At 40.8% G+C, this 14707-nt stretch overlaps 1 protein-coding gene across 1 annotated transcript in view; it reads left to right on the top strand.

Annotated features, from left to right (window-relative positions):
- GTDC1 (glycosyltransferase like domain containing 1) overlaps positions 1–11719 on the top strand; it is a 494021-nt gene extending 482302 nt beyond the window's left edge. The window contains exon 13 of the mRNA XM_079923629.1: positions 11575–11719. Within this exon, the coding sequence (XP_079779755.1) occupies positions 11575–11644 (70 nt within the window). The 3' untranslated portion in view covers positions 11645–11719. The remainder of the gene's footprint in view (positions 1–11574) is intronic.
- The last annotated feature ends 2988 nt before the right edge of the window (positions 11720–14707 follow it).

Raw genomic sequence — 14707 nt, 5'->3', positions numbered from 1 at the left:
GACCATCCCATAGACTAACTGACTTTACGGTGGTAGATTCTTGACTTTCGGACTGAGCCCCAATTATATTTGTCTTGTTTTGTTTTATCTCACGTCAACATGGCTGGTTCCCAGACTTCAGGGAGGGTTTCGAAGTCATGGGGTGCCCATAGGGAATTTGGACAGCCATCGAACGGAGGAGCCAGCCACCTCTTCTTGCCTTGTCGTGGGACCAATCTTTCACTCCAGAGCGTAAGCTCAGTGCGTTTGCTCCAAGTGCTGTGTCATTCACACTTATTTTATGATAATGTCCAGTTACCACTGAATATGAAAAATATCTTAAAATAATTGCTTTATCAGGTATGGCTCCAAGCTTTCTTTTATGCCATTTGGGGGAGGAGGCTGGGGCGATTTAGTGCTTTGCCTGCCAAGTCACAAAACATCTTTGCTGCTTTCTTTTTCCCTTCAATTGTCATTGAAAATAACTAGTCATAATGCCTTTGTAAGCCCCGCCTGGCCTCAGCTCTGCGTAAATCGTGCTCCCAAACAGGGCCCCTTGCTTTAGAGGTCCCATTGTGGGAGTGATTTAGGTAGAGGCGGGATCATGAATAAAGAACACTCACCCTCTCCTTCAGAGGCAGGGCGAGAGAGAGCCCGGGAGAGCCCTTCCCAAACATCTCTTTTCAGCACCACTATTTGGCTAAGAGCTTTAATTTCATTAGACAAATGGGGGCTGGGTTTTTCCATGCATCTCAGCCTCCTTTTAATGTGTAAATTACATAGGATTTGCCACTCATTACAATGGTGATATGATTATTGGCCTCAAACAGACCACACTGCACCGGGCCCCCAGTGATAGGCCAGCTAAGAAATGGCATGTGTGGGAAAAATTGGATAGCACATGTTTTCTGACCACCAGCCCTCAAGAGAATTGAATTCACAAGCGTGAGGCTCCACTGGGTTTACTTCAAGCAAAGTTGACTTCTGGGTGGAGGTGACATCATGGTAGGGAATGAGGTCGTTATGGGATGAGAGCTGCCTGGGGCCAGAAACAGGGGCCCAGGGGAAAGCTTTTGGGATTTGGAGGTGGAAGGCACAGCCTTGGCTGTTTTTTTTGTTTGTTTATTTTTTTGGTATGCCGTCCTCTCACCGCTGTGGCCTCTCTGGTTGCGGTTGCGGAGCACAGGCTCCAGACGCGCAGGCTCAGCGGCCATGGCTCACGGGCCCAGCCGCTCCGCGGCACGTGGGATCTTCCCGGACCGGGGCACGAACCTGTGTCCCCTGCATCGGCAGGTGGACTCTCAACCACTGCGCCACCAGGGAAGCCCGCCTTGGCTGTTTTTTAAAAAATTAATTAATTTTCGGCTGCGTTGGGTTTTCATTGCTGCGCGCGGGCTTTCTCTAGTTGCAGCGAGCGGGGGCTACTCTTCCTTGCGGTGTGCCAGCTTCTCATTGCGGTGGCTTCTCTTGTTGCTGAGCACGGGCTCTAGGTGTGTGGGTGTCAGTAGTCGTGCCTTGCAGGCTTCTGTAGTTGTGGCACGCGGGCTTCAGTAGTTGTGGCTCATGGGCTCTAGAGCGCAGGCTCAGTAGTTGTGGCTCACGGGCTTAGTTGCTCTGCGGCATGTGGGATCTTCCCAGACCAGGGATGGAACCTGTGTCCCCTGCACTGGCAGGTGGATTCTTAACCACTGAGCCACAAGGGAAGTCCTTGGCTGCTTGACTGAAGACAAGTCACTCAACTCCTCTGAACCTCAGTTTCCCTGTTCACAAAATGGGGATCATAAAGTCCCTGCAATACCTGCAGGTTACTAAAGGGCATCATTTTTCTGAAGCTCTGCTACATAGGACTCTGCTAGGGAATATCACCCCCATTGTCTCACTCATTCTTTATAGTACCCCTCAGAGCCGGCTCTGGCTAAGCACTTTAAGGAAAGTTAAATAAGCCAGTGCAGCCTCTCCCCCCAAATGCTCTGTGGGCGTGGAGTTTTGTGAGAAAGTTTACAGCTTGGAAAATGCTACAGAGTATGTCCGCTCCTCCTTGACATGTTGGTAGCAACCTGCAGTGCATGTTAGCACACCTAAAGACCCTGAGAAGCTTCTTATGAAAATGTTTTTTGCTTGTTTGATTTGTTTTCTAGTGCAGAATTTCTGACGAGACCACCTTCCCTCCTCTCCCACCCTAGCAAATGTGTCAACCCAACTGCCCAGGACTTAAGTCTTCCATAGAGGCAGTGACACCAGGGCTCATTACTGACTTAAGAATGAAGAGGTAGTAGAAAATCCACGGGTCTCTGTTAGAAGAATACCCTCTGCTTGGAAGAAGCTGGCAGAAAAAGACACTTTCAAGAGCAAATACTCTGTGAGTTCATAATCATGATGGGAAGCTCATCCTGGCAGAACTAGGCCACTATTTGGGCATAGTGAGGGAGGAATTTATTGTCCCCTCCACCCAAAGGAAAATTTGTTCTAAAAGGATGGACTACAGGACACTGTTTCTACTTTCTCCCATTCATTTATTCACTTTGTAATTTTTTATGAAGCCCAATATATCCCCCATCTATGATCTATATTATGCCAGAAATTTAGACATTCAGCTACACAAGACTCCCTACTAATCCAAACTTAAGCACCGCTATTTCACTAATGGCTTTTAACACCACCATCTTTTTCGGAGTCCATTCCTCAGAACGCTAGGTCAGAAAGAAGATTGTAAATGTTCCTGAAAGATCCAGTACATAGGCATATTTGCTGGGGAAGGGATTTCACTGGGAATTCTGGGTTAATAAGCAAATGAAATGTTGTTTTTTTTTAGTACAGGACATCTCAGTGCTTTGAATATGCATGGTGATTCTCTAAGAGTGTGATGAGGCTAGGTGAGTGGTGATAGCCTGTAACATCTTCCAAGCTATATAGTTAGCCAGAGAATTCTTTGTCCGTGGAGCAAGTCTTGGTAGCAATGCAACCTCTGAGAGTTCTTGTAAGAAACAAATGAGATATGTTGATAATATTGGCTAGCACAGTACACACGTGGTAGAGATTCAGTAGATGATGTTCTCTGACAGCTATAGGATTCAGGCAGGTCTTAGTCTCTTTACCTACCTTTAAGTGTGCTTTGTTTTCTAATCTAACTGTGACCTGGGCTGGTTCCTCGATCCTGGTTCCCTTTGTTGTTCGCCTCTGGGAATAGAGGCCAGCTTATCTCCCACCCAGTACTTCTCCTTTCCCCAGATACTGCCGGAGGACTGGAGCTGGACTATATCTAGTATTTTGTCCATTGACCTCTTTGAATAACAGCTCAGGCACTGCTAGATGCTGAGAAGGACTTTCCCCCAGAAAATGTGCTGCCCTGTCTCACATTTTGATCAGAAATTTCAGATGTTCATGCAGGCTTAGACTGGTCTTGCGTTTACTCTCTCTCCGTGGGCTGTACAGAATGCCCAGCTGCTACCTCTCCACTCTTGGTTCACTCCATCCTCCCCATTGAGAGCTCCCAGTTTGCTACATGGCCAGGTCTTTGTGGACTTGGATTATCTTAGAAATGTTCTAGAACTATACCTTATTTACAAAAGTAACTTTGTGCCTGCTGTAACGCAGTGGGAGGTGGCAGGACACAGCTAGAACTCTGCTCTCTAGAGCTACTGGATGATTCTCTTTCTGCTCTGCTAATGCAGTTGATTCTCTTCTACTTAATTCCCTGTTTGCTTCCTAGAAACAAAAGATGACTCGTGCAGAAAAGTTTTGCTGTAACTTTGATCATTTTATGTATACTAAGATAGTTAAGTGTCATTTTCACCAAGTTTCTGTATTAGGGAGAATAAATCCTATAAATCTCACTCTTTTGAGTGACTCATGTCTAAAATCATGGTTGCTTCAATAAGACTTGGGCTAAAGTCATTTGCAGGTAAGCTCTGAATACCAGACTTACTCCCAGGAGAAAATAGCTTTTGACCAAGAGTCTTCCTGAAAAAACTTACTTCCCTGCCTCCAATGCTTCTAGCAATGATCCCAGGGAAAATTTCAGGATGGAGCCATTTATATGACACCTGGAACTAAGGGCTGGATGCTGGAGGGGTGTTATCTATGGTTGACCTGTAGGCTTCTCCCTAGGGTGAGGTTTCTTACAGATCAATCTCACATTCGCTGGCCTGACCATGATCCTGCCCACTGAGGGTTACCATGGTTTCTGGGAGCTCTGAACCCCATCTGGATGGAGTTGGCATCACTCCCCAACAGCAGATGTCAAGGATAAATACATGAATATTTGGATTGCTATGCTGAGGCCAGTTCGAGGAACAGGATACCAGGGGAACAAACCTGGGGGGTGGCAACAAAATCACTAGAGGTTGCTTAGCATGGTTAATACACGGAGCATCAGAGAAAGTGACCCTCTGAATTTCAAACAACTCAAGTTCCAAAATCTGAAGAAATGGGATATGAGGATAAGAGGATTAATGCATTGAGATTTGGGCAGTTCTTTATATACTCTGGCCAGGAGATCTCCCAATTTCATTTCTGTATCCAAACGCTATACAAACAATTAGGTTTATTTCAGGTAGAGGAATGATGGTGCTCGTAACTGGAGGGACAGAGAAAGGATCCCCTCCTCATCTGAATACAACATAAATTTTGATAATTTATTCATATTCCCTTAAAGTATTTGTGACAAAGGACGTGGTTAAAAGCCATGGAACAAAACACAGCTAAATGACCTCCTCAGAGAGTAAGCCTATAACCTTGGTCTTAACTTGCACAGAATCACACTAAGAACAACAATTGAGCTTTTCCTATCTGCATTCTGAAAATTTCAGTGATTGTCCACTGTCAAGCAAAGGCTTCATTCTGTGCCCTAAACTACTGATGCCATTTTATAAATTCTTCATCAAAAGCTTTGAGGGAAATTACATTACATAACGCAAAATATTTTTATTTCATTATCTTTCCCGAGATCAATGAGTTTCACTTTCAATCTTACTACATTCTGGACTGCTGCAGATGGTGTAGGTGGCAAACGTTACACATTTGGTAAGAAAACATCATGGATATAAATACCCTTGTCTTTTTTCCTCAGATCAGTGGAGAGCTTTAAGAACAGGATAAATACCCATCTGCCTGGAAAATTGCCTGGAGGCAGGATGATGGACTAGATGTCTTACTTAGATTCCTTCCAACCCTCTGATTCAGAGCTCTTCACTGTTGCCAGCAGAGCTAGTTCTGGTGGGATACATCCAGGACTGCAGACCCTTCTGCCTGTGTGCATAAGGCCAGAGCCTGAAGATTTTTCACTGAGAGTAGCTAAGAACAAGCTCTCCTTTTGATCTCCTCAGAAATATGCTGCTTCTGAAATGCTCTCTGCTCTATGGACTTCACTTGAAGGTGTGGGGCTCTAGTAAATGATGAACGAATGACTGTGACTAGATTTTGTTGGAGGTGGGGAGTCACCCTTGCAGGGGTCCAGGCATCTTTGTGATTTATGTGCATTTAAGGGGCGTGGCGTGGAGCCTAAAGATTTTACCTAAGCTCACCTACCAGGTGATGGCATATTGGTCGTTATAGCTAACTGTTGATGGTACTCCTCCCTGTGCAGGTGCAGTGTGGTGTTACAATGGAAGTTGGGAGTCTCAGTCCTGGCTAAAATATTCTCATTTACAATCCTAATGAGCAAAGAGACAGCAGTATGCTTTTGTGTTGATTTATACATGTACGTGCATGTTTATTTTTGTTTTTATTTAATTTTCAAAGCAAGCCATACTCTCCTTAAAACATTTTTAAGCAAGCAGAAATGTATGAAGACTAAAACAAAAATAACCCTAAATTCCCCAACCCAGAAATAATCACTGTTGACAGTACAGCATACGGTCGACACGCAACACTTGTGAGTGGACATACTGAGCACTTGAAAAATTGATGTATGAACCCCTCCCACCATAGCATATAAGTTGCCCCTGAAAAATAGGGTAAATTACAATGGAAAATGTAAGAGTCTATTTCAGAGCACTTTAATTTTTCTTTAATTTTTCACTTCATGAGTAGTTTTTGCATTCTCTGGCATCCAAGCTAAAAAAGCTTCATGAGCTACTTTGTGTTACTTCCTGGGTAGGGAAACTATGAACCCACTTATCAGGTGCCCGACTTCCACCAGCACCATCACTCCATTACTGTTCTAGACATGCTACACCCTTTCCATTTCCATTATCAGCACTAACGGCTGATTTCTATCCAAACCCATCACCCTTTCTTTTCGAGAATTTTTGAAAAAGAAATAGTGTTTTCCTTTAAATAATTTAAATCACTTTGTAGAGTGTTACTTGATTTGTAACAATAACATCATTTTGAGAAGTGGCTGCTGGTTGGCTGCCCAATTACATTTGTACTCTATGTAAATTGATACCTCCACACTGGTGCAGTACACTTAGTATTTCAAATTCATACATTGGCAATATAACTAATTTATATGTTTCATGGACTTTGAGTTGCTCACGATTAGAAAAATTGCATATGCATATGTTAGAATTTTACTATTTTTCTCCCTCGACTTTCTGTGTGTGTGTGTTGGTGTGCCTGTGTGTGCAGTGTAGGTATAGTTGCTGCATGTTAGATTTTCTTTTACTTAAAAACTCTCAGTGGAAGATTTTTTCCAGTTTGTTACTAATATCAATTATTTTATTTTTGATTGATTTATTGATTATATGTTGTTTGTCTCACGCACCAAAAATAGACACATCATAAGAACAGGAAACTTTTTGTGTGCTGTTCATTGTTATATCCCCAGCATCTAGAATAACTCCTAGCACATAATAGGTGCTCAATAAACATTAGTTTATTGAATAAATCGCTGACTAAAATATTCACTGGATGTACAATTATTGACTGCTTAATGTTTCCTAATAAATGTGTAGCCAAAGCTTATTAAATATCCTTTTGTTGTTGACATTAATACTATATAGTATTTTTATTATCACAACCAGTGTTCTGAGGAACAAATATCTTGGCCACTAGTTTTGATTTTTCTTCAAGAATAGATTCTAGCAGTGGAATTACTAGGTCAAATCATAAGAATTATGTGACGTTCTTACAGCTTAATATATTTTGCCGATTTTCCCCCTCAGAACACTAGTATAAATTTTATTCTCACAAGCAATGAATGAAAAATGTACATCTTATCACATCCTTGCTTTATGGAGTGATTTTTCAACTTTCTCAATTATGGAATTCAAAGGAATTCCATTTGTATCATGGACATTAGATTAGTCAAGATATCTCTAGTTGCCGTAACAAAAACTCCCAAATCTCAAAGCAGTAAAAGTTTTTCTCCAGTTCATGGCATAGTCTGACATAGCTCAAGTGACTCTTCTGGGCAACTATTCTCCAAGCCGGGACCTGAGGACTTGGGGATTTGAACTCCTTTAATCTACCACCACTGAGTATTTCACTTCAAGATGAAGGGGCGTGTGTGTGTGTGTGTGTGTGTGTGTGTGAGAGAGAGAGAGAGAGAGAGAGAGAGAGAGAGAGAGAGAGAGAAATAGTGAGAGAGAGACCAAGTGGGGTGTTTTATGACCTGGCTAGAAGTGGAATATATAATTCTGCCCACATCCCATTGGCCAGACCCAGTCATGTGGTCCTACTCAGATGCAAAAGCAGTTGGGAAACAGAGTCTTCCTGAATATCTGGTCAACAAATGCACCATATCTTGAAACATTCTAAAAATATCTTCTTTCAATTGTTAGATTGCTGGAGAGCGTAGGGTGCCAGTTAGTAGATCTGATGCCCCCAATTCTGATCAAATGGTCTACACACTCCATTTCCTATGCCATTGGCCAGCCTTGGCCCAGCAGTATTCGCAAAATAAAGACAAACAAATAGAACAAGCACCAGTCTTGTCAAGAATGTGGTTGCTTGTCCTGCAATTGAGGAGGAATGCTTCTCCGTTTACCCACCTTTAGATTTCGCTTTTGATGTCCCGGAATGATTCCAACTTGCATAATTGTATTCTGTTGATCTAAAATTCCCCTGTAGTTTCCTTTGGATGAGCTAGCCTTCATTTCCCCCTCTACACATTGTAGCATAGTGTTACTGGCACCCAGTGATCAGTGATCACTCTCTTCCACAAAGAAGCTGGTTACATTTCACCACCAGGAAAGTGACCCCTGGGTAAATATACAGAATCTGCAGGTTTCCTTGGTTCCTTAAGCATAGAAAACATACATTTAATGGATTAGTAAAAATAGTGACTTAAAATTCTAGGTGTTGGAAGAAATTAGTTATCTTCTATTGTGTTATGAATTTAACTCTAGAAATTAAAAAAAGAAATTATCTTTGCAAAAAAAAAATATATATATATATATTTTTTTTTTTTTGCGGTATATGGGCCTCTCACTGTTGTGGTCTCTCCCGTTGTGAAGCACAGGCTCCGGACGCGCAGGCCCAGCAGCCATGGCTCACGGGCCCAGCCGCTCCGCGGCATGTGGGATCTTCCCGTACAGGGGCACGAACCCGTGTCCCCTGCATCGGCAGGCGGACTCTCAACCACTGCGCCACCAGGGAAGCCCCAAGTAGTATATTTTGATCCAGGAAATAACACTGTACATTTTCTGTTGCTAAATATGAGATAGTATGATATCTTGAATAATATCTATGGGATCTAAACTATGGTATTCCCATAGCAGTATGTTTGCCTCTATCCAAAATTATAAACTCTTTCTCTCATGGACTTCAATGGATAGGATCAACATTTAGAGAACTACTCTTTTTTTTTCCTCTCAGGAATATTCATTTTACTAAGCAGTCTACCTTAACCCCAATTAAATGTTTATGTGTGCTAAAAGTGTAAGGAACAGTATTAATTTTCATCCAGATATGAAGTATTGCTTGGTGGTGGGCGATTCTGTTAAAAACTGAAGGTCAATTTACAATTAAATGGTCTTTTAACAAAGTATCAGAATAATGTAATGCTCATTGGGGTGATGAAAACAGGAAAAAATATGGCTGTTGAGAAGTTATTAAGGTTGAGCTTGAAACTTGTAGAGATCTTTTATTTTTGTCTAAAACAATATTTTTTAAAAAATACAGGCTTATTTCTGATTTATGAATTTCAAAGCTCCCATAGCCAAAGGAGGGAGATTTTCTAACAGTAGGGGGTTATCCTATTAAAATTCATCATGATTCTCTTTACTGAAAGAAGTAAACAGAATCAATTTTCTTTAGTAAAGAAGTTGGCTGAGATGCAAGTTGATCCGGGTCAGACTTGATAGATTCATACGAAACGTTTACAAAATAATTCAGAATCAGAATCTACAATTTACCGGGAATTCTTACCCTTTTCTTTTTCTTGAGCAGGGGGAGACTGTGAGAGGAACTCTGTGTTAGGGAAGAGAAGGAAAGCCCCCTAGCACACTCAAAAGGATTTTATAGCTTTTAATTTTGCTAAGCCACTGATACATGGAAGATGCCTAGTACTGTAATTATCTGGCTAGATAGATGTAATTGTATCTATCAGACTAAATAGAACACTGTCAGATGACAGCCAAGATTGGATTGTCTTTAAGGGTCAGGCAGGAGCCTAGAGTGACCTCACTCCTCCCTTCTCACCAGGCCTGCTTTCTTAGTCTTTGATGGGGACCCATTTTGCTAACCATCCAAAAGCATATACAGTAACACTGTCTTTTGCTCTATGCCAACAGCCTCCCTAGAGAGCACGCTCAGTTTCCTTGTGCCCGGGGGATTAAGCCTGCCCAGGCTTCCCTTGTATTTGAAATGTATGATATTGATATCAGTGCTTAGGGAGAATCAGACCTCTGCAATGAACAGATCACGCCTGGCTCCATGAAGTCTACATTGCGTGGAGAGATGTATAGGCTGGGTGGACAGAGGCCAAGTCAGGCTTTTGCTCTGGAAAGCAAGTGTTAGGTAATGAATTAAAGAGTTTGTTTCCTGGCCTGGTCCTTAATATTCAGGACATTTTCATGGGATAGATAAATAGATTTGAAAACTTCGGAGTGGTTTTACATTTGGTGTATCAGCAGATCATTGCCATCTCGTAGGTGCAAGCTCAGCTATCAGCATTAATGCTTCTCTGTGATGCTGTCTTTAAAACCAGCATACACCCCCTCCCCCTTGCTCATTTATAAGCAGTTGGAATCTATTTTCATGGAGTTTCTCCAACCAGGATCATGTCCAAGCCATTTTGGGTTTTTTGAGCCATCCATACTATATTTACTGTGTTTAGTGAAAAGCTGGATTCTCCCCGTGCTAAGTAGCAAACCCATGATGGTTGCCACTTATATTCCACCAGTCCTGCTGCATTTAAGGGAAGAGACAAAACACACAGAAAGATGTGAGGTTATTAGGTGAGCTACTTCATTTCCTCATTCTGGGATGCGTTTTCGGTCGTTCTTTGGTCACTTGCTGCCACTGAGGCTTACGGTTCCCACTGTTGGTAGTTCATGCTTCGGATGGGAACAAAGCTCGACTGGAAGCAGGTCTGCCTCATGCCTTTTAGCATAAAAATGCCGATACTTCTGCATATGCTGCGCGCTAAGCCAAACCAGGTTCACGCCCCTCTGCCTGGGCTTTTGGAAAAGAGTCCCAAATTGTCACATGTAAAAGGGACATTTCAGTGCTGATTTTTATTTCCATGAGATTAAAAGTGAAACATGTAACCACAAAGCTGGTTTATGTCATCCCCCTGTCGGAGCCAGTGGTCATGCCAAAAATTAGATATTTGATAGGTTTGTGAGAGAAACAGATGCAGAAGGATGCCATTCCCACAATTTAAACTCCTTATCTTTAAGCTAGAAAGAACATTCCAGATGAAGAAAATCTATTTTATTGGCTTTAAAAAATAACAAAGAAAATGTAGAAATAAAAAAATGCTAATTTAAAACTGATGTCATTCTTGGGGGCCTATAAACTGCAAATCAGTATTTCTAATTAAAAAAAAGTCGTTCAAGATATGCTTACTTGATGTTTACATTTATGCTGCATTTTTACCTCAGCCTTGGTCTTATAATTGAGAGAAAATATCTGTAAGATATATTCACATATAGTAAGTAGTATGTGAATATAGCAAGAAAAAAAAAAATAGAAAACCATAAACCTCCAAAAGGCTAAAACATCCAAAAAGTATTCTCTCAGCTTTTTTGGGGGAAGCATTTTGTGTCCCATTCTTTTTATTTAATTCTGCCAGCTGTCTGCTAAACAAATCTAGCCAGGTGGGGCTTACAGCCCATGACTAAAAAACCACTAGTGCAGCTGTCCAGCTTGCCCAGAGGAAGAATTCAGACAAATGGCAGGAACGAAAAGATTGTTTTGTTTTCAAGAAAGTAGCTACTGTACCTTCTTTGGGTTCAGCTTTTTTTTTTTTTTTTTTCTGTTTGCTTAAGTTAATCCATTACTTCCTAAGATTTTATGGTAAAATAGAAAACTAGTATCACCCTTTAAAAATCTTTAGTGTATTTTTGTTATAATGAGTTTATTATGATTTTCCCTTAAATAAAGGCTGTCTTTTACATTGCAACCAGGTAGTGAGTTTTCCCTTTGTTTGTTTGGTTTTTTTTTGAGAGTTACTGATTGCTAAATCTTTCTTTTCCTGTCTCTTAGGTGGGAACGAGTTATTAGTGAACTGCAACGGAACTTTATTTCTAAATATCGCAGAATCAGAGCTATTTAAAGGTGAAGGTTGGCATGGCTTATTCATGAGCAGAGAACAGAACAGGCTTCTTTGCACTGCATCATCGGTCGACCTCAACTGTGAATTTCTAGTCAGCAAATGGGCGCTTCATTTGGTGCGTCTGAGCAGAGGACGACAAGGGCTGCGCTAAAAATGACCACGTTGCCATATGATCTACAGCTCCATTGATGACAGATCAACGCGTAAACCACTCAGTTACTTTCCCCACTTCTTTGACATTTGTCAATTCAGTAAATCTCAACGTTTTCATCCATCCTGCCTAAAATTCTTATTATCTCATGAAAAAGGCTGATGGAGTTACAGCTGGTTTTGGCCTTTGGTCCTAGCACCTGTTCCAGAGATGTGACACTCAGATGCAGGATTAGGACACGGCGCTGACTGTAGCCAGACTTTTGTAACCCTCCACAGGGAAGTTCTTAGGATGCCAGCGTACTGATGCCCTTCACAGAAGCGCCCGGGAACTCAGCAATCTTTGACGTGCAAAGTGAGATACTTACCACTTCCATTAGCCAGCTGTGATTTGTGTATAGGTTTAAAAGAGAATGAGACTGAAAGAGACAGCAAGACTTTTTTTTTTTTAGCAAGGGTACGTATTCTACAAACTGGATGTTTCGCTAAAGCTCAGAGCAGATTTGGCAAACCAGATCTGGCCAGAACCAGGAGACTGACATACTCAGTTACCTTACTCTGCCGTTTATAGCGACACGAGGAAACAATGCCTGTAGTCTGAGCTGTACAGACCAAAATGGTATCCAGAACAAGCAGGCGAAACCGGATGACTGCTCAAGCAGCCTTTATTTCCTTTGGTTGTATAACAAGACAGGAGTGATATTGGCCTGGTTGTTCACAAACCAGAAAGAAAGAAGGCCAATTTTTCATGAGGAAATTGAAGTGCTGATGCAGAACTACCCCTCACAGTTTGTTGTTATTTAATGAAGAAGGAGTAATGGGGGGGGTTTGGCAAAACTTGTATAGATGAGTAACAATAACGTATCACAAAAGAGTGATGATATTACTTAACCCTCAGAGGATTTACACATGTTAGAAGTGAATACACCGTGCAAAAAGTATTAACAAACCAGATTAAAAGAAGCAAAGAATCCCCTCCTTTTCACTCTCCTTCCTAACCCTGAAGCCTGGTCAGGTACCCCTCATTTAACAGCATCCACCTTGGTCCTGAATTTATGCTTCCTTCTAGCATTTGGACTTAACTACTTTTGGACAGCGTGAGCCACCAACATATTGCCACTATAGTAACTTTGTGGTTAAGCAGGAACAAACCCCAAGAAAAAATTTACAAATATTAAAAGGCAGCTTCATTTGCTCTTAGTGTACTACACTGATGAGACGACAAATATCTGTTTAAGAGAGTATACTCTGAACACTAGACGTGTAAGAAAGGGTGATTTGTGGAAAAAAATTAGAAAGGAAATCTCATAACATTTCCTCCTTTTCCTTTCTTCCTTTATGTATGCATGTGCATATGAATCTGTTTATATTTAAATTCTCTTTAAATACATCTTTAAATGTGGGCAAGGATTGCTTTATAATAGAGTGCAGACAAGCAAATCCATAGTACATACAATTTCTATATTTTCTCCATTTGAGAGTGATGAATGGAGAGCCAAAAGAATAAATAATTGATACTTGTAGAAAGAGAAACATGTATCTGTGTTAGGCAAAGATCTTAGAAATCTTAATTTCTAACCATGTGGTGAGGATAAACTAATATGGAGATGGAAAAGTTTTCTCTAATGTTTTCTCCATTAACAAAAACATTTACAGTGGAACCAAAGATTTTCAGTACAAAGTAACTTTGTAATTAATAGGATGATTTTCTCTTACAGACATTCAGATATGGCACGTCCTTTTGTAAATAGTAATTTCACGAAGCAAATGCTCCTATAATACAGTTAATCCGAAAAATGGCTGTTAGTTTTGTTGTTTTACATCTGCATGGTAAAAGGGTATCAAATATCTTCTTTAGTTTTATGTCTTCTTCTGCAGAATCCTAGGCTGTCCTTCTAAGACCTGTATCCTAGCTTCATGCAAGTGGGTTCCCTCTTTCTAGTTCTGTATCATTATCTCAGTCTTCCAATCTCTAGGATCATAAACTGGATTTGAATATTTAACCTTTAAACTATTTCTCCAGGAAAAAAAAAACCCACTGAATCTTTATCGTGTTTTAAAAATAATTTCTTCATAAAATAGTGGCATGTCCTTAAAAGTATTCAATCAAAACATACAACCAATGTGCCCTATTAATAGCAGATAAGATATAAATGTACAAATTCTATGAGTCAATACTAGAGGTGCACAGACAGAAAGCTCTCGCAAGCCTTCCATGCCATGCCTTCCTTTTGGCATTCATTTTGATTACAGCCCGGCAGACTAACAGCGTGTTTCTGTATCACACAGGTAGAAGTGAGCATTTGAGGCTCATTTAACAGTGTGAGTTTTCTGAATATATCACAGTTACACAAACACCTGAGCTTTCTGACATTTCGCTGATCCACTCTGAAAGTTCAGTGTGTTTAAGTAATTGCACTGTCAGTTGACTTAACTTCTATAATTTCTTCTCTTCTTTTTACTCTCTCTCCCTTCCTGCTTTCCTCCTCCCCTCCTTCTCTCCTTGTTCAGTTTTTTCTTCCCCTCCATTCCCCTCCATTCTGTCTTATTTTCTCTTCCTTCATTTCCCTTTTTTCTTCTCTTATACTTTCCTTCCCCTTGTTGAATTTTTTAAATTGGTCTTTAAGCAAGGCTTTTCTTAACACCAATGGATGTCCAATTCTAGAAAGTTTTCATGTATTCACTAAAATGTGGAAAAATAAAACTCCAACAATGCTGCATATCAAAGAGCAGTCACATTATTCTATAAAATCATATCTAATGATTTCATTTGCTATTGAACTTGTTTCCTGTCTCACAATAATTAAAAGAACTCCTACAAGCCTACACAGTCATGCTATTTGGGTTTAAGCAACCAACATGATGTATAGATTCGACTTCACACAGCAATTACTTATCGAGTCAGAATGGAGA

The sequence above is a fragment of the Stenella coeruleoalba genome (genome assembly GCF_951394435.1).
Source record: "Stenella coeruleoalba genome assembly, chromosome: 6".
Classification (NCBI taxonomy): Eukaryota; Metazoa; Chordata; class Mammalia; order Artiodactyla; family Delphinidae; genus Stenella; species Stenella coeruleoalba.
Note: the sequence above shows the minus strand (reverse complement) of the source record. Positions and strands in the feature narration are given on the sequence as shown.